At 42.4% G+C, this 20583-nt stretch overlaps 1 protein-coding gene across 8 annotated transcripts in view; it reads left to right on the top strand.

The window, feature by feature from the left end:
• LOC114879701 overlaps positions 1–20583 on the top strand; it is a 50580-nt gene that overhangs the window by 19947 nt on the left and 10050 nt on the right. For 7 of the 8 annotated variants that reach the window (XM_029194899.2, XM_029194901.2, XM_046289362.1 and 4 more), the window contains exons 2-4: positions 2722–2826; positions 2912–3027; positions 14006–15170. In XM_029194899.2, the coding sequence (XP_029050732.1) occupies positions 15014–15170 (157 nt within the window). In that variant the 5' untranslated portion in view covers positions 2722–2826; positions 2912–3027; positions 14006–15013. The remainder of the gene's footprint in view (positions 1–2721; positions 2827–2911; positions 3028–14005; positions 15171–20583) is intronic. The other variant, XM_029194898.2, reaches the window with a different exon arrangement.

The raw sequence follows: 20583 nt of genomic DNA on the forward strand, positions 1-20583 counted from the left end.
GAATGGTGCAGAAGGGTTAACGACACGTTGTTCGTACGACATTCAGGTGTTGGCCAATTATCCTAAAATCACGTCGAAAAGTTGCACGATAGTTCTGGAAAGTTACGTCACATCCAGAAGGTACCTTCCTGGAATTTATAACGGAACTCGATTTCGTCATTCAGGATTCCGTGGTCGCTCGTACGTGCCAGGTTTATTTATAGAAATACGGCTACGATCATCTTTTCCGCTGGACATCACTGGCACAGATGATTCTTCCCTAAAACGATGATAATTACTTACAAAAAAATTGTAGGCTCCTCAGTTGGAAATTTACCTACTTTTATTGATCTCTTTCAAGACGAAGTTAAACGAAAGTTTTTGCCAGCGTGAAATTAACAAGGCCCCCGAGAACGCTTAATAGCCCTATTCAGCTAAGAAAATCACCGCGTTACAAATTAACAAAAGGATAATTGCGAGTTACCTCGAAAATTAGCCGTTCGTTAACCGGTTTGTTAATGATAATGGAAGGGACTGGATACTGTACCATCTCGTAAAAAATATTGATGTAATAATAGACGGTTCGAGATGATGATTGTATACAACAGTTTAAACAAAAGAGAAAAGAACCGTGCAATTAAGCCAGGTGTCAGCTATGAATGATTGCAAAAAATAAAATAGATGATTTACTCAACACCTGTTTTTAAAATCAAAGAATCAAATCAGTTGCATTTCAAGTGCATAGGTGCACTTGCGAAAAAATTGCAATTTAAAATTTTGTTCAGATGAAATGAAAAAGAAATGTATCGAGTAAAGTTTCGTATGCAAAAATGTCGATTTCCCAGCAACGGATATCCATTGGAATCGGTCGAAACCGATCGTTCCCTTTTTCCGTACCGTCGATCGGTCTAGGACGAAGCTTTCCCACAAGGTGTGTCTATGGGATGTGGAAGAGAAATATCGAATATACGGTAAGGTGCTACTGAACAGCGAAGCATAACTCGAACCACCTGTCCCTCTCTCCCACGCTTCTATTTCGATGGACCCATAGATGGATGGATGGTTCCTAATACGAGAGCCTTGCTCTACGATCCTAGAGGTAGGGCACGGGAAAAATAGATCTACCCTCCTCTACACCCCCACCTGTGTCCTTTCTTTTCCATTAATCTAGGACAAAGGAAGGAAACTACGTTGGAAGGAAGTCGCTTATTCCTTCTAGCCTTTCTTCGACAACACTCGATTGAATTTCCATCGAAATTCGTTTCGTGAACAAAGCTCTTCAAGGAGGAAAAGGGGAGGAATATCGTTGACGAATATCGAAGGAAAGGTTTAGTTACGAATCAGTCGCTCTAATTTTGAAAAATTTCCCTTCGGGCAATCATATACCTGCCTGTTTCTCATCGACGCTTCCGTAAACCTGGTAATATATATAGAGGGTAATAAAACAGTATTTTCTGAGGCAACCCTATACAAGAACGTAAAAGAAGGAAACGAATGGACGATGGTGTCCCGTCGACAATTTTTAAGCCTTGCCTACTGTCGAATAACGGAATCGGTGGTTTTTTTTTCTTTCTGACAATATAGTTTTCGTGGTCCTAGGAAATCCTCAATACTTTATGGGGGTCAATATTCTTCAGTGGCCAACGTTGGCGGAAAGAAAATTGCCCTAATGTAAAAGTTTTATTGCCCTGTCTGTTCGTGTCCAGCGGTTTTCAATTTATATTTCCAGGAAGTGTTAGGCCCTCCCTGTCTCCTCGTTGGGAGTTTATAAAAATTTACAAAATTTTGAGAATTGCACAATACAAAATACGTCACAGTGGGTAATGTAACGAGTTACGTAGGTTAATGGGAATAATTATCTTTCGGTGCCATTAGTGGACTGGATGATTAACGTCTGTGAATCAGTCTACTTTCGAAATGCCAAGTACAATTAGTCAAGTACAATCACGGCAAATTGTATTACTCAACTTACTTAGAGAATTAATTAGCCCTACTTATAATTTCACAAACAAAAAAAGAGCCCTTTAAAGAGGCGTTCACCCGGCTTAAGTTTAAACAAAAAATTGACTTCGCTTATGAGGTGCTTAACTTTTGGTTTTCGCGTAGCAGAAAAACCACGTCCTTCGTAACGAGCTTTGATCTGAACGTCGGAAAAAGAATTTGAAAAAAATCGTGACCAGCAATGGAATATCGTAGCGACGAGGCTGAAAAAGCTGCGAAAAAAAGTTGACTCCGGCTTGCAAACACGAAAGGATTAACTCGAAGCAGGCAATTCACCGTGAAGGGTGGTTTACGACGTGTTCGAAGGGTTAAGAATCCAAGAAATTGTGGATTACCCTTTGAAATCCGCGACCCTGCCCATCCTTTTTTCCAAATGCAACGAAACTCGAGGATTAGCCAGGAATCCTAGGAGGAGTCGATGCATTCTGTAAATATTTGAGGAGACAGTAATTTCCGGGTTGTTCGTAAACAATATCGTAAAATAAGGATTTCGTAAACGCAAACGTTCGTTGTAATATTTCCATGGAATTCAATATCCGCTCTATGAATAATGAACAAATTTATTTTATGGAATTACAAATGTATGGAAAGATTGAAATTTCCATGATTTCATTGGAATCTCTTGGAATTATTTTCACGATATGGAAGAATATTTAAAAAATTCTATAATTGCCCAGTAACAATTTACGATAGAAAAAAAGGTATAAAAATACCTAAAGTATGTTATATTTCTTTTTTCAGACGGTGCGAACGAAGGGGTTTATGGCATCGTTCAGAAGTCGAAGATAAAAAAAAAAATGTTCAATACATTTTCCAACGGTATGCTGAAAATTCTCGTCATTAAAGGTAAGCAAAAAAAAAAGGGTGAAAGTACGAGGGACTAAAGGATTAAGTCGATTATCGTGTCTTTAAGGAGGGTCGTGTTTTTTAGTGTTATAGAGGGAAGCAGGAAGGGTTGTTTCTGTCTACAAACGTTGATTTACCTATGATGACCAAAAGGACAGTACCTTTCCAACGAATTCATTGAATCCCTTAAACTGAACAAAGGTAAGTGTTGTAAAATCACTTCGATCCTGATTTTGCATAATTTATTTAACCAACACCCTATATGTTTATGCAAAACAAGCGTCTGGAAATTATGTAAACCCAGAAGGGGAACAATGACTTTACTCTATTCAATTCTGCAAGATCGTTCAATTATAATTAACTTTTAAACAATACGAGGGACGATAGGGTTAACATACGTCCTCGACGAGGCACAATGATATAATGCTTTCGACAGAATAATAATTAGTGGTTAATGCAGCGTGGACGGTATGCAGAATACGGTGGCGTCGTTTGTCCCATTAGACGCTAAATTGACCTGGCCATATTTCACGATGAAAACATAATTGCTAGATAGTACAATTGTAAAACAATTTCTTCGATAGACCGGCACTACTTATAAAGTAAAATTTTCTCGAAAATACGAAATCATCTGCTACCGTTTTATTTGATTAATCGAATGAAGCATAGCATCGCGCGAGGTGTCGATGATTCAGCAGTTGTAGAGAAAAATAGTTACGCTAGCGGTGACTTCATAGTGTTAAAGAGTTGGAAGAAAAAAAAAAGATTGATGAACGGTTCTGAAAGAAAGGAAGACCGCAAAGTCTGGCGATTGTCAGACGGTACAGAATGTATCCTTGGATCGTTGCTGCTCGTTCGTCGTCCTGTTGGTCGGTTCACTGACACCGGTCTACCGTCAAGGAGTCCGCCACTGTCAAGGTCCGCCGGTTCTCTCCTCTGTCACGCAATTTACCTACGGTAATCTACACTCTTTACCGCGAAGGACGCTCCTATTTTCCTAATCTCTCGATCGTTTCGATCGTTCCCCTCGCGCGGATACATAATTATCAAAATATTTAATTAGGTACCAGACACTGTCGTATCGTGACCATGGCCTTTTATCTAAATTCTTCTTCTAATTCCTTGACCATTATCTCGTCGACCGTTTAAATTCCCAGATGGAACTTTGATAAAAAAAGATTTAATTTGCATACTGCCAGTTCACAGAGTTTTTACAATACCATCATGGTGTACAAAGTGAATCTGTGTGAAAGGAATTCAGCAATCTCATTCCGTAGCGTAAGAAGTGGCGTTTCGACAGAAAACGACGAAGCATCTGTAAGGAACATATGTTACAACCCGGAAATCAAAGCCTCGGAGTATGCTTTTTCATCCAAATTCATCTTCTGCATTCTCTCGTGGTCTGTGCTCTAAACACACCCCCGATGGAGCCCTTTTTTCCCGAGCTCCCTTTATAATTACCCCCGTCCGAGATAAGATGGTCGAACTACTTTTGAAAATCCACCGCCTTTCACCTTCGTCTTCCATATGGTCCAACCCTTTTGAAAATAATTAGTAATATCGTCTAATTAACACGCTTGAAATTTAATAATTTTTCCAAAGATTTCAGATAGTAGAGCTTGAAGAATCTTGCATCAGGTAGCAAAAGTGACGGTTCGAAGCCCGATCGAAAGAAGGATCGTTCGCTCGCACTTTCTTTAAACATCCCTTCCGTGTATATTCGAGGCAGCGACAATGGCGAGCTTTAAATCGTCCCACACGTAGAGTATACTTACCGTATACATATACAATCGGTACCGCAAGTTCCAGAGACACGACTTACTTGGTTCACTTTTGCTGGTTAACGGTAAGCCCGTTGAGGAGTCAGTGAGTCAACGAGTCATCCGGGGCGAACACTGGTCCCCACGCACTCGCTCGATCGTTCGATCGCTCGAGAATCGATCTTCTTATACCTATTTCTTCTCTACCCCTTCTTTCTTCACCCTTTGCTACGGGCGTCCTTAGGTGTCCGAGGAATTTACGACGGAAAAATTATGACACCTTTCAAAGTGAAGGGGTTAAATTATTTTCCGCTAACAAGCAAAGTCTCATATTCGAACAGGGTTAATTAAAGCCCAAACAAGGCTGGAGAATAATGGGAGGAAATTTGAAAAGAAGACCGGCTAACGTGACCGTAGCAAGAACTCACCGAGCAAAGGATAACTGTATTCTACCTCCACTGGGTTTTGTCCTTCTCCCTTCCCTTACGTTTTATCAAACTTTATCTCTCGAAATTACGTACAGTAATTTAAGACATAATCGATCGGTGGAGGAAAGAGAAACGTAACTGGACACTCGTCTGGCCAATGTGAAATTAACGGCGAATGACGTAAACGATAGGACTCACAGATGAGAGAAGGTCTGGCGTTTTCCATTTCATCGGTGCTGTTCGTACAATTTTCCTTCCTAGATTGTTCACTTTTCACCTCGGTCAACGATTACATTACATCTTCTGTTGACGCTATCGAGAAATCGATTGCATCCTTCCTGTAAAGCAGGAACCTTCTCCTTTGTCAAAGGCTCTCGAATTATAAGAAACAAGGAGCAAGAAAAGTTGAAACGAAGCGGATAGTTGATTAACGTCCATCAAGCTCGACCGACCCAATTTCCGGATACTAACCCTACCCCTCCCTGAACGATGACGCAACCTGTCGGTGTGTCCAGGCTTCTTCCTCGTCCCCGACGTCCCCGTCTCTGGTTCGGAGCGAAGAAAAACCACGATCGAAGCATCGAAGTGACTCGAATGCCGTTCACGTTGTAACACGGCACGCAGGGGCTATAACCATACACACCTATTCAACTGGTAATAATTCGATGACAAGGCTCGAACCGTGTTCCTCGTTCACTTCGTCGGCCATCTTGCTTGCCTTCATCTTTCTTCCTCTTTCGATTCGCGTCCATCCGCGTGGTTGGTCGCGAACAACGCACACGCGTACGCTATGAACACACGAACGAAAGAGGTGGTGTTCTGTTGAACAGGCAAGACAAGCCACGGCGAGGCTGAGAGTGGGTTCATCGGACGCCAGCGGCCGCGGATTTACCGTTACCTTACGTCTTCTTGGCGAAACCCAGAGTCCACGGGTATTTCACTTCTTCTTCCTTCTCGACACCGCATCGCTCTTCTCTTCCTTATTCCTCTTTCGTTCCCTGCACGTTTCTGACTGCACGGCTGAATTCCAACGGTCAGCGAGCCGCGAGCCACCGGGAGAACCGGAAACGACACTGTCACCGACTAACAGATACGGGCAAGTTGCGAGAGTGCTGATTTTCCGGGTCACCAAACCACTCGTTCTTGCACCCCCTTCGCGCGCCGAGTGGATCATCGATTTTGATAACTGGACCCCCGGCTAATGTGTTTCTTTCGTTCTGTGACTAAAATTCAGACCGATTCGAATCTTGTCGCAAACGCGATGTTTCGAAAAAAGACTGATCTAAAAGTCTAGAATCCGAGTTCCATGAAATTTAAACCTCAAGGTATTCCCCGTGTCAAGGTTTCTTCGTCTCCTTAGTGACCTCCTTACGTCTCTTTAAGCTTTCGTGGGTATCTTTCGTCCGCGTTGATGGGGTTATCCCGATGTAAGATTCTAAGAACGTTCTTTAGAGTGAGTTTAAACGTTTGAAAAATATTGCCCAAAAATACCCGGAATCGGCTCAGCGTGAATGAATAACCTTCGGGTCAATCAAATGTTAAGTTATTCGGAGAAAAATGACCAGTAGGAAGATGGCAACGAGGAAAGTCATGGATTTGTAGAAATCGGAGGTCGTTGTCCCCTCTGTTCAAGGTTCTTTCAGTCACGCGTAAGATTCTGGCCATGCTGAAATCGATTTGACTTGGAGCGTGGCTGAAATAATCTGAGATTTTATTGGCGACAACGTTCGTAACTTCTTATCGTGATTATAGTAGAAAAATCTTTTTCCAGCTGTTACGGTTTTCAACGTAAGATATGCTAGTTCACCCTGTACGAAGAAGCAGCAATTAACACATTCGCAGCCGCTGACGTAGTACTGCATCCTTTCATAAACCGTAACTGCTAGCTACTAAAGTTGCCATACAATTTTGTAAACTTTAAATTTTAAATATTCAAAATTAGTTTTAGCCTAAAGTTCGTATGAATTTGTTAATGTATTTTTAGCACAGAATTCATAAGAATTAAAATGAATTCTAAAAAGACAGAAATTTTCAAAAGTTTATCAATACAAATAATAATAATTTTATTATAAATGTACATGTATACCTAGTACGTTACACCCGTATCGAAGGTTAAAGAACGATGTTAGAAGAGGAAAAAGTAAGCTGGTGTTGTCAAGATTTTGTCGATGTGTATCGTGGATGACTGGACACGTGGAAAAGCAAGTCCAGCTTGTAAATTTATGCAATCCGGTCGATGCGTGGTAAAAAAAGGATTGGACCGAACGACGATTTACGTCAGCATCGACAAATAGTCGTTTCGTGTGTATTAAGAAGATATTTCTTCTAGGAACGGTGATGCTGGATGATCAGGTACATAGAGGACACGTAAGTGGCTGACAATTTTATAACACCTTGATCACCAGCAACTGACGCGTCGAATTTCATTTGCAATGCCATATATAAAATTCAAGTATTGATTCAAAAAATTAATTTTTTTTTTGTAAAAAGATACGTAACTACGTTTACACGAATTTCCTTTCAGAGGATTCGGAGAATCGTCTAAAGAACATCCGCGGTTGTTCGTCGGATGAACGAGTTTCTGAGACGCGTTCTTCTCGGTAGAGAAGGCTAAGGCCACCTGTGCAGGGCCCCCAGCCTTTCTGCTTTACTTTCTTCGCGGTTCCGTTAAATACCCGACACCGAACGCGATCGCAAATCCAGGTGCGGAGGTCAACTTGCGTCAGGTTAGGGTACTCGTTTCCTCTGTTTCTCCCCGTTATCCTTACTTCTTTGTCACGCGTGCTTCGTTCCGACCAACAGGTGTCTCTATACATATCATTTTGATTCACCTTGAATATCGCTCGAAATTTCAAAGCTTTGCAAATTTTTTCAACTGGATAATAGAATAGTTGCATAATAGGGTATTTGAATAACAGAATGTACTTGCATAATATTAAAATTATTTCTTTAACGTCGATGACTTGCGCTCGTTAAATAACAGATAAAAAAAAACGACAAGCGATAAGGTAATTGTAAAGCAAGTGTTTATCGAGGTTCGTGTAGGTTCCGTCGGTGTTTCTCGAGCAATACAAGCAGATGGACACCTTGAAGAACCGTTTCTCGCGCACTCGATACCGCTTGTTCGAGAGTGAAACCAGTTGTTCCGATTTCGATCAGACTTTCCTAAGATATCTTCATCTTCTCGTGTATTCTTCCTTTCATTTTTCATCACTTTTCCATCTTCGCCGATGATATAATAACGAATCAAATCTGAGACAAGTTATCCTCTACGATTACACTAGATATAGAACTTTCGATATTTTATATCAAATTTTCTTTTGAATTTCCACGGAATTTCACGGAATTTCTGTTCTAATCTGTTTTCTCGCGATCGAAATGGCGCTCGAAGGAAACGTTTCGCGCAAATAAAACGCGAAACGGAGTCGTCATAAATCCATAACGACGAGGGTGAAGAAGAAACGAAACTGTTCTCGGAATGGCGGAAGGGAAGGCGTAGGTTCTCGCGAAAAAATTATGAGAATTTCAGTGACTTTTACGATCGAGTGCAACGGGAAGGCAAATTCGATGTCGTCATGCTGGTACCCGCTGCCTTCCTAGACACTTTATCTATATGCTGGCTCGAGAGCACGATAAACCGATCGATTCAACGAAACGGGTCAACGTGCATCGCTTCCGGTACTGTTCTTTCTATCGAGACACTTTGATACGAGTGTTACGCTGAAAGTTTTGACAATTTACCGATAAAATGAAATATTACGTACAACAGTATCAAAGTGATCCATATATCAATTCAGCGTTCAATTAATAGGTACAAGTTATTAATAAAAACAAATTCATTGGTGTAACGAAATAGCAAGAGTTCTTATCGGCCAATCAAGAACATATGGTTCGCTGTTATCGTAAATGAGAAACGATTCCTTTCCTGGATAGTTACGATCGAGTTTCTTCCATTTCAACCTTAATTGCCTTAATTGCGAGAAGTTTTCCATTACTAATTACCTGTCCGGTTGATAATATTTTATGAAAGACGTAGCACGTTTCGATTCGGTTGTAATCATTCTTTGGTAATGAAAATTCATTGTTACCACCCTTTCTATTGTTACCTATTTATCATTTATACACTTGTTCGTTGTAAAAGCGTATTTTCGTGTTTCACGTAGTACGAAGAGGTATCGGTATGTAATGGTGGAGCATGCGAGTACTCGCTAGGTATGCGCTCTGTTCGGTCGCGCGCGCGTGAACGTCGATGTGCCGCTTACATTAAATAAATTACAGTGGCCGCGGACCGGTAACACGGGAACGCTGTTACCTGGTCTCCTCTCCGCTCGTACACGCAAGCGAGCAAAGCTTGCTGGCAACAGCAAAACCCCTTTGGCTGCGAGAAGCGTTACACCAGGCTTACTCGTTTCTTCAGCTAGCTTCCATGGAGGAAGTCCTTTTAGTGGTCTCTTCCCATGACCGTGGCTCCATCCACGGAACGATTTTCCTGTCGTCGGAAAAATTATTACCACCACACGATGCGAATCATCGCCAGTTCTCTCGGTCCTATTGTTCAAACGGCATATTCTCTTCCATCATACTTTTTCCTTTCTTTTCTTTTTCTGAAGAATACTTGGTACCGTATGAAAGATTACCCGTGCACTGTTCTTCCTTCAGATTATTATGTGAATTTTCTACAATTTTTCACGAGTGAAAAATCGAAATATAATACTTCTCTGTGACTCTGTTGAAATGTTCGTTTTCACGCACCAGAGACCACGCTGCCTCATTCCTAAGACTGATTTCTACCTTTTCGAAGGAACATGCCTCGAGAAAGTATCAGGTTCCAGAAATTTACACGGCCGCCGTCGCCGTCTGAAAAATCGATAGAAAAAGACAAATCGAAGAAAGCAAGTAGGAATACGGTGCGAGTACATTGAATCCGTGCCTCTCCACCACCTCTTTCCACCTTTTTCCTCGTCTTCTTTTTCTGGTGTTGTTGAGGTCAGAACCGTGATCGTGCCTCACCTTCCTTCCCGTTGGTCGGGCATTCATTGGCCTCGCCTCCACAGATCTTCTCGAGGTTACGGCGTTCCCCAGCGAAGCCACGCGATAACTTCGACCTTCTCCGATAACATTCCGATTCCCACTATATCCCTCTTTCCAAGAAACTATACTCGCCAGTCGTGTTCACGGTTTACTTTTAACCCTTCGAACTACCACGACTACTTTTATTACCTTTTATTACCTCAAGATATTTTGATCAAAAAAAAAAAGAGGCAAAAAGGCCATGAGCAACACGTAATAATATTTCAGGTGTAACCGCGACAGGATAACGCGTGCGTGCAGTTCGTAACACGCAAGCGCGACAAAGACACGTCTTTAGGTCCCGTACACTTCCCGCAGTAGCGTGCCAGCTTGACCAATTAAGGGCCTCTTCCGTCGAGACCTCTGTTAATGGTGTATGTGTTGGTTGCGTTTGCGCGAGCCTGCGCGATTCATCGTACTCGTTCCACCTCCTATCAACCTGCTCCCATTTTTCATTAACGCGATCCCTTGATTTAAGCTCAACCTTGTTACGCTTCTGCCTTTAATTACGCGAAACGATAAAGTCCTTACGAGATAAGCGTGAGAAGGAAACGCGGCGACAAAATGGGCGGAGGAAGGGCGACAGGTAGCATAAAAGAATGATCCGCGTCTCGGTGATTATGTAACGCCAGTCACGGTGTGACCTGTCAGAACGAAAGGGACGCAAGTGACGAGCAACGACCGGAACTCTGAAAGAAGACGGTGGCAGTGAACTTGAAGAGAAAGAGAAGACCCGCGAGACAATGGTGGAAGACGAGCAAACGAAATGGCTGATGTTGAAACTAGTTTGACAAACTTTCCTACGAGGGAAGTTTCTTCTATTAAAGAAGTTAGGGTCATCGCATCTAGGGAATTCGAATGTTGACGAGTTGAGCCTTGTTGAGACGGTTTCCAAGTACTTGCGTCGCAAGTTGTTATACCGTTAACGCGACTCGGATAATGAAAACTAGCCGGAAAAGAAACGATTATACTTTTCGTAACAATTGTACTCGTTTACAACCCTCTGTGAAAAATAGAGACTACCAGCTTCTAAAACAGACCACCTACTAGCGTCTCTTCGCTCCACGGAAAAGTTGGAAAAGTTGGAAAAGTTGGAAAAGCGCTCGTTACGAGGTAGAAGAAGGTCATAACGAGGCGCGTCCGTCCTGTAATTAGGGTAGGGAGCGGACCGATGGGAGGACGCGTCAGAGACGTCGATTCGAAGACGACTCTGTTCACGATTGTTTCGTAATCCCTGTAAAATTTATTGGCACGTTTAATCCTCTGGTTGTTCCTGGGTCGGCACCACGCTGGGCAGACGCGAACAAAAGCGGCTACGTTCGTCGAAAGGCCATTGTTCGCGCGAGTGGACGCGAGAGATCCGTTCGTTACAATGAAAACCATCCCCGAAGGTGGACGTGGTTACGCCCTCGACAATTGGGTCGATAGTGGTCTTCTTCTGTCTTTAAGAAAATCCCTGGCAATGTGACCTCAGGTATATGTGTCCTGGACTCGTGGTTCCCTTTCGGAACTGGCTTCTGCCTTCGGCCACGCAACAGGTATACACGCGAACTTTTACCTGCGATTGTTTTCTTTATCCAACACGATAATAACCCGTTGGATGAGTTCGACACAACGAAACTTGCAACTCTATTCCTTATTTTATATTTCTCCTTTATGGAAACTGGGATTTCGATTAAATAATGCATGCCGATGGACACGGTAGATGCAGTATCGAAGGACGATGCAATTCATGCGTTAAGAGTATTCGATTACCACGGACTGGTTAAACTCGAATAATATTTTCATATGACACTAGTAATACTACTTGGAATTCTCTTCAATTTCCTTCAGTTCTTGATATCCAATATTATTTATTCTTCGTTGTTGAAAAAGCAACGAGGAAGAAATTTGATGAAAATAAATCGGAATAGAAGAGTAGCCGCATGGAACAATAAGGTTTATTAACGTTCGTTCCGTTGGTCGAGTTGCGTCTCGGAGTTTTCCCGAGAATACGTAACAGTTCTTTCATACCTGTTTGGCTGCATAGCCGGTCACCGTGCTGCAACCATCTCTCCTTCCCTTGCCGCCATCACCGTTTACCTTCTGGACGTTGCGGCACGGTAGGCAAGCAGAGTTGCATAAGTGTTTCTCTCGCCTCGATCTCGACCTTGACTTTGACTCTTGATTACGACCACGATCACGATCACGACCACGACCAAGTAACGACGCCAACCAACGACCAACGGTTTCGCAAGCCGTCTATATACCAGGTGTTTATAACATGCATAGAACTGAATTCTTCGATGAGAATCGTCATCGTAACTGAAGATTTCTAAAAGTACATTTTTTCCCAACTCTCGATGATCGGTTCGCCCCTGCACGACAATCTACAGAATATTATTACATAATACATATTCGTGTAATTATTATTTCATGATTATAATTTCATCGAAGAATTCGCAGGCAAACGCGTTCCTCGTTTACGTACAATTAAATTGGTGTATAATTACATTATTAAGCACGCTCGTTAACCGCCTATTAAATAACTCAAACAAATTTTCGCAGCTTCGGTCTTGCTGTGCCTTCGTTCTGTTTTTGCATCGGAAACCTGTATCAGTTCCAGTAATTTCACGCTAACGAGTGCTCTATGTCTTGTTCGTAATAAGAAAAAAAAAAGAGTAAAATCCTTCCATCTTTGGATGGATTATTAATTCCAGGTGGCCTGACGATCAAACCGAGACTGATGGATATCATTTTATAACACCTTTGCATTTTACATAATGCCGTTTGCTTTTAAAAGGAAATATGAATCAGTCGCTAGAAGAAAAAAGTAGAGACTATTACCTCGGATGATTTAAAAGAAAAAAAGAATTAAAAAAATATAATATCGATGCTTGCACAATAATATATTACACAATTTCTCCTTTTTTTTTGCTCCACCAAATTCGAGAGAAGAAAATGAGCGATTTGTTTCTGGATTTATTGCGTTTAACGCGAGGCTACGCAATCGGGGTGAAAATCTTCCAAAGTTCTCGGGAAGCGTCTAAGATTTCATCTCTTGTCCCCCGTGAAGAGGTCGTAAACGAATTTCGAACCTTTTGCCGGATTTTTCGGACGATCTCGAGTTTTCCCATACGAGATCCATCGAGATTAGAGGCTACCTGCCGAATTCGTGCTGCGGCCGAGGACATAATTCAACGTCGTCGCATCTTGGCCCAAATTCGAACAAGTGCCTGGAAAAGTTTCTTCGAAGATGTTTCAGATCGAAAAGATTTCCCTCTTCTCTTGAAACTTTGCATTGTCTTCGTTTCATCAAGTAGATAGGAAAATCAAACGATCGCGCATCGAAATGATTGCAATTGGGGAGATAAGATTGGATCTTTCGGATAACTTTTGAAATGTTCCGTAGAAACGCATAGTTACACGGTCGTGGTTTAACAACACGGTTCGAAGTTAGCCTCGCTACGAGTATACCGCTTGACAACATAACCGACCTAGTGGTTAGATACAAGAACCTAGCCTTAACCGTGACTTCGCGTCCATCATAAACCAGTACGTGGACACGTAGATACCGAGCTGCGCTTATTGGAGAACCGTGCGTGCAATTGCACCGGGTCGCACAGGTGGTACAGGCTCGAGGAAGTTGTGCATTTTCTTTCGTGCACATGTTTCATAGCTCGAAACGTTTGCCCGACTCGTTCCACGGAAATGCTGCAACTCGTAAATCCAACGAGAAACTCTCCCAATATATTTTATCACGATTCTTACGATCTTTCTCTTACAACTGAAGCTGCGTTTCAAAATGATTAATTTAAAAAAACCGCCACGCGAACGCGCATGCGCAGCGGCGAGGAGAGAAAAGCGCGAGAAAAATGTTAGTTCAAAAATTGCCACGAAACGATTTGAATTCAAATAGTAATCGAATTATTTAATTGATAGAAGTTTTACAGCCCTATCGGCTATCTTAAAGACACTGTTCGAGAAAGAGAGAAACGGACGAAGAAAGACGCGTCTCCGTTAAAAAGAGACGCGATTGCGACCAGCCAGCGAACCGGTGTGGATAAAGACCGGCAGAAGAAGAAGAAGAAGAAGAAGAAGAAGAAGAAGAAGAGGAAGATAGGAGTGGGTAAAAGAGCGGGGAAGTCCCGCGCTTCAGCACACGTACGATGCTCCGTTACGCGCATGCGCCGTAAGCTGTTACCATCTCCAACCGGGGTCTGATCGGTCCCCTGGTGCTCGCTAAAGCGACCAAATAATAATCTGGATGGGCAGTAGCGTGCAAACGATCCATGGTAGGGGAAGAGGGGCCAGTCTGGATCGATGGTGGGGGTAGGTGGATGGAATGGTGGGGTGGTCGAAGCTCGGCTCTCCGGGGCCCCGTCTGGCGAACGGGCAACGGAGTCTCAGTCGTTCACCAGAGGTCGGTCGTTCGTGTACGTTTGTTCGATCTACGGCCTCTGTCCAGGATAACTGTAAATCTGTAAGAAAGAAAGAGAAAGATCCACGGTGTTTGGAGGAAAGAAAGAAAGAAGGAGGGAGACCTTGGGACTGACCGAGGACAGAAGAGAGGCTAATCGATCCCTGGACATCGCGAATGCCGTGCTTCATCGATTATAGTGACCGTTGGGAAGAGTGATCCGTTGACTGGCTAAATAATCAATCGGATTTTTTTCCATTGCCGTTGGATTTTTTTCAGCTGGAGAATTCGTACTCGTTGCTGATATTGTGACATAGACGAACAATTCTGGATTGTATCTAGTCGTCGAGAGTGACTCGCGGGACACTTGGTTAGAGATATATCCCGGAAAAGACAGAACGAAGTGATTTATTGGTGCGCGGTTGATGGTTTCAAGGAACACGGCTCCGCTCGGCCGTGGTTATGGTGGCGTGAAACTATAAAGGGTGAAGTGACAGGTTTAGCCGAGAGCACCAACGTCGTACGTCAGGATGCCGAAGATATTCCTGATCAAGAACCGGCTGCATCAGCAGCAACTGAGGCTGCTCGAAGCACAGCACCTTGGCAAGAGCCCGCCACCAGGTAGCGGCAAGGACAGTCCCATTGGCAGCTCTGAGCCCCTCAGTCTTATCGTCAACAAACACCAATGTAAGTCCTTGCTACTAAATCAATTTTCTCTCTGTTTTAAATAATTCCTATCCCGAAGCTTCTCTACCGTGCTGTAACAATGAATGTCACGAAGAACGAAACGTCAAACTATTATATTTATACTTATTATGTCAGCTACACCGTCGACCAATATGCAAAGAATAGATAAAAAATCTAATGTATCGTATATTTGATTGGAGGATTAGAAGTTGAATTGTTTGTAAAGGAGGGTCCTTTATTAAAAAGTAATTACAAAGGTTCAGCTTAATTGAGCGTATGGTCGAGAGATTAATGTCCGATGAATTTGCAAAATTATAACAATTTCATCGTTTCGCGATAAAGATCGTTACGACGCGAGGAGTACCAAGCCGGTTTCGGTCGTTCATTAAAATTCTTGGTTTCCTCTAACCCGGTGAGGTTGCTTTCTTGCACTTGACGGTCTTGAAAAAGAAGAGAAAAAAAAGTTGGCGCGCGAGAATATTTTAAGCCAGCCACGCAGGTGCAAACGAGTTGGATGGCACAGGTGCCGTTGCAATTTAAGAGTTCGTTTGCAAATTTGATTTGTAAAGTTGTCCTTAACTCACGCTTCGCGCAACGTCGCTTCTTTTTATCGTCAGCTGCTTCGACGAGTAAAAGATAAAACTTTTCGACAATTTTTAGAAGCTCCGTTTGAAAAATATCAATTGCTAGTGACATTGATGAATTACGAATGAAATAGAGAAAACACTTCAGCGCTTGAATTATCATCGATTACACAATCATTTCATCGATCTCTCATGGTGCTAGTTACACAGTTATTTATTCTTTTTACGCGACAATCGAGCAACGGTATTATGCGTAAACAACTGTATGTAAACAATTTTTCTTTACCGCGCACGATTCACGATTTACCTATGTAGATTCCATGTAATTCAAATTATCCACGTACGCATATCCCTGCGAAGTTGTATGCTAATGAACGTGATTAATCCAATCGAATAGAACTCCAACTACGAGATAACATTGTCACCAACTTTGTTTCTCTCGCGACACCGAAATTTCGCCCACGTAAAGTGGCTCTTTTGGTTTAAAATAGAAACAGATTTCCAGTTATGTAACTGATTGGGAGACGAGTTAATTGGGTTTTCAGCTCGAGGCGGTTGGCGATAGTCTGACGCGTTCTTTTACAACGGTATAGTGAGTAGACGAAGTTGGGTCCTAAACTGGTTTAGAAAAATGGACTCGAACCGGTTCCTCTTTTTCACTGGTTCCTTCTTTTTTTCTTCTGCTTTCACGGGCCAGGATCGTCCATATTTCGACAGTTCGATGGCCCCTATCGATTATCGTTGCTGCAGGTGCAAATTTCAGCTCCAAAGTCGGCGTTGCTCGTTAACCAACGAGCGTGTTAATTAAAAGCGGGCGACCCTAATTACTCGTTGGTTGAAAAGGGACGAATAAAGGGTTCCTGATAAGGTGGCACCTTCTCTTTATTAGAAACCCGAGCCGAGTACTTGCGATCCTCGATTATTGCACGATAAACGAAACGGTAAAGCTGTTTCGTTCGTTTATTAGCGTCGCTTCGTTATCGTCGTCATCGTCACGGTGTCGTAAATTTTCGCGTGCCACGAACTCGCTAATTTCATGGATATAATGCCGAGGAGGACTGTGACGCGATTATTATCGACCGAAAACGAAGGGATTGACATTTCAATTATAAATTAATCATTAATTCATCAAATTCACATGAAATCGTTTCAATCGTTAGGTAATTTATCGTATTAGATCACTGAGTTATCGTAAACTATAAAACAATCTATTTATGCGAGTTCTCAGGAAAGAAAAACACAAGATTGACAAGTTGATCGTTGAAAATGAAGAAAACCATTAAATATTAATAGAGTTGAAGTCAACGTTCTTTACAGATTTATTACGTTTACCCGTTACATGAGATTCAATAATTTATCAGAGCGACAATCTCCTGTAACGCATGCTGACGTATTCGAACTACTATGAAAAGCGTTCGAGGTTACTGCAGAAGTTTTTTACTCGTTGATTTGTGCAATGAAATCAAAAAATTTATATCTCGACCTCCTTGTGCTGTAATAATTTTCTTTTCCACTCTAACAGCATTTTAAATCATAATGTATTCTAAATTAATTGGAAATACGATTTTTGTATAAATTATACAGCGTTTAGTCTGAAGCGCGTGGAGACTTCAACGCCCGGTAAGGGATCACGGTCGGAGACTTCGATGCCCGAATAAGCGATGCGTCGCGATGCCGATACGCCCGAAGGAAATATTTCGTAAACTAATTTCGTATTTGATATTTGGTCTAGGTCACTCGTAAGTGGAATATCAGAATTCTCATTAGCGTGTTACCACGTGTACTGCTCGGTTACGGTTCAATTTGGTCACGAACGTGTTACGCGATATTGCACAATAAGAACCTTACCCGTTACAATAAGAATCCTAAAGTTTCGCACGGTTCTCCAATGAATTGCGCAATCTCCAGTCTCAATGTCTCCTCTGTAATTCCACGACGGCCAAGGCGAAACGAGCGCCGGCATTAGAATCTGGTCAGGTCGAGGGAGAGATAGAAGGACGTTGTCTAATTAAAAATCACCTATCAAGAATAAGGTACACTGGCATCGCGTTCGAAATACTGATATTTCAATAGCTTGATGAATAGCGTTCAAGCAAAGTCGAACGAAATCGCGAAGGTACCGTTTTTAAATCGTGTCACTTTCCAAAGGTAAAGTTAGCATTGCACGTACATAGACGAAACTCGTTTGCACGAGACGAGTCGAGACGAGACGAGACGTAAAGCGTTCGCCTGTCGTTGACACGTACAGGTAATCGCGCACCTGTGCCAAAGGCTAGTACACCAGGATGTGCAGTCATCGTGACGAATTACAATGCACCGCACTACGGTGTTCATCGTGCGTGCATTTCGAAATAGACGCGTGTGCGTGCCCTTACCTCTGTGTGCCATTACAGGTATGTGGGTATCCGAAGGTACGGGTCTTGTCTAGCGATGGGAACGAATTGTCTGCGAGCAATCATTTAATTCTACCTTTGTTTTTCTACTCGATAAACATTGAATATTATTCGATTCAGGATGATTCATTTCCCGGTCATGTATATTCTTGCTAAGCTAATGATAACATTTATATTCATTGCTAAGTGTTTATATGCAGAATGCTTGCCGTTTGTAAGGAAATGAAATGAAACGGTCAGGATATGAAAAATATGCACTGACGATACGTTATTGATTTTTGATCATTCGAAAATTTGAATTCGAAAAATGATCAATTCCGTAGCTAACGACACGCTGCTGGAGTCGTGCGGTCACGCCTGGAGAACAGGTTCGGTTGGTCGTCGAAAGCGGCGTGTAAAGCAGGTAGAACAGAGTAGCTACATCGTCTGGCGCGTGCACATACACAAGTTCAACTCACCTGTTCACCGACGTTCAAATACACGGAGGCACGTCGCGGTGTCCGCAGAGAAACAAGTCGCATTAGCAACTACCGTGGCGGAGGCTAATGGCGCAAGAGGGCCGTGACCGAAATTCTTTCGAAGCAAGGGGGCCAAGTGCAGAAAACGCTCGGCTCCACTCGATAAATCTGTTGCCGGCCTCCAAGTCTTTCCTCGACCACTATCTTTCTATTTTTCTACTTGATTTATTAACTCGCAACCATCGCTGTTTTTAATTCTATTTTTCTCCTGAATTTTGAACGATTCGACTAACCGACAGAATCGAAGAAAACATCCGACAGCAAGGAAAAGAACAGATCAGATCAGAATCGATCGTTTTACCCGAATATTTTATACGGAATCGTTAGATCGGATGCATTAACAACGGTCGATCACCGATTTCGCAATAACACTGCCTCTTCTCGTGACACGATTTTGCGATAGCTGTTACAAAAACAAATGGACGCGCGCGCTATCATGTCACGGAAGAAAAATAAGTGGAAACAAAATGTTTTTCTTTTTCTTATTGAATCTATAAATCGATGCAACGTGTACGTACGATCGCTGCCATTTGTGTACCGGTTTTTCTTGCGAGTTACCAACAAAAGCATCGGTGATAGATGTAAACCCGGTTCACTCTTCCGCGTGAGGAATCGCGATGAATGTCAAGGCTACGCATAGATATCGGAGAACACATTTCGCGTACGTTTCTGTAGATGAATAAAAAAAGAATGCTTAGAAATTTTTGATAGCATCTGGTAATTATACTCATTAACTGTTATACAACTTTTATCGAGTACATGAAACTGCAAGTGCAATGTCATACGATTTTTTTTTTAATCAAATGACTGGTATAAGTTTATTCACAGATTACGTAGAGTAAAGTGTGAGGAAAAGAGACAAGCGTTAGAAGGAAATGAGAGGTCGATGAAGGATTAACGGATGACAGAGGAGGAGGGACAGTGTGCGCGGTTCCATTACGTAAGGTAACCGAATGGCTGCGTTTACAGTGTCACCTTGCTGGTCGCGATGCTTCCACCCACGCACAGTACCGCTACGTAAACGCTACGCAGATACACGTAACAATCTGTGTAGTCTCGTTTCTGTCCACACACAAACATACTCCGTACTGTACATCCTCTTCGATACAGTATTTAGAAAATTCATCGAAGATAGACTTGTAGGTGTCGTTCAACCTGATCAGCTGTTTAGGGTACCCCGGAAGCCCATTACTTAACGGCTTATAGGTATCTCGAAAGCAAGATTATAGGCTGCACCTTTTTAATTTTAAAAACGCGCAACTGTTTTGAGACACCCTGTAGATTGAGCACGCAGGCTGTATACGCGATAAAGTACGATGACTTATACATATTATATTCGATTCATTTGAATTGCATGAGTTTCTGAAACCTTAGACGCCCAAAGATGTCACAGCGTGACTAGCTTGACTTTCTCGACAATTCCACGTATATGCACCTACAAGACATTAATAAATAGTAGGAAGATATTTGCATCCTCGATTTACCTATCGATGGGTTCGATAAGTCTTTTAAGTTATTTCGAATCCAGAATTCTTTTGCAACGATAAGTACCCTCATTTAAGATCGTTGAAAAAAGAAACATGCATGTAAGATAGATCGATCGGTTGTCAACTGTCAGTGATTCGATGCAATGCATCGGAACGCGATGTCGATCGCGTTGTTATTCGCGATGCGCATTCTTTTCAGTGGTACAGTCACACCTTATCGGCGATACACGTGTATTCGGTTTCTACATGTTGGCAAGCCGAGTTTTGCATTTCGAGTCGCGAGATGCGATTTAGCTGTCAGTCGCGTCGATCGTTCTCATTCAAATTACAAATTAAGCGAACCGTCGAGTTTCTCCGTGAAATTTCCAACCAACAAATATTCCCTTGACACTCTGTACGTTGTTCCAGGATCGATACAAGGGATAATTGCA

This window comes from Osmia bicornis, chromosome 2 (genome assembly GCF_907164935.1).
Source record: "Osmia bicornis bicornis chromosome 2, iOsmBic2.1, whole genome shotgun sequence".
NCBI lineage: Eukaryota > Metazoa > Arthropoda > Insecta > Hymenoptera > Megachilidae > Osmia > Osmia bicornis.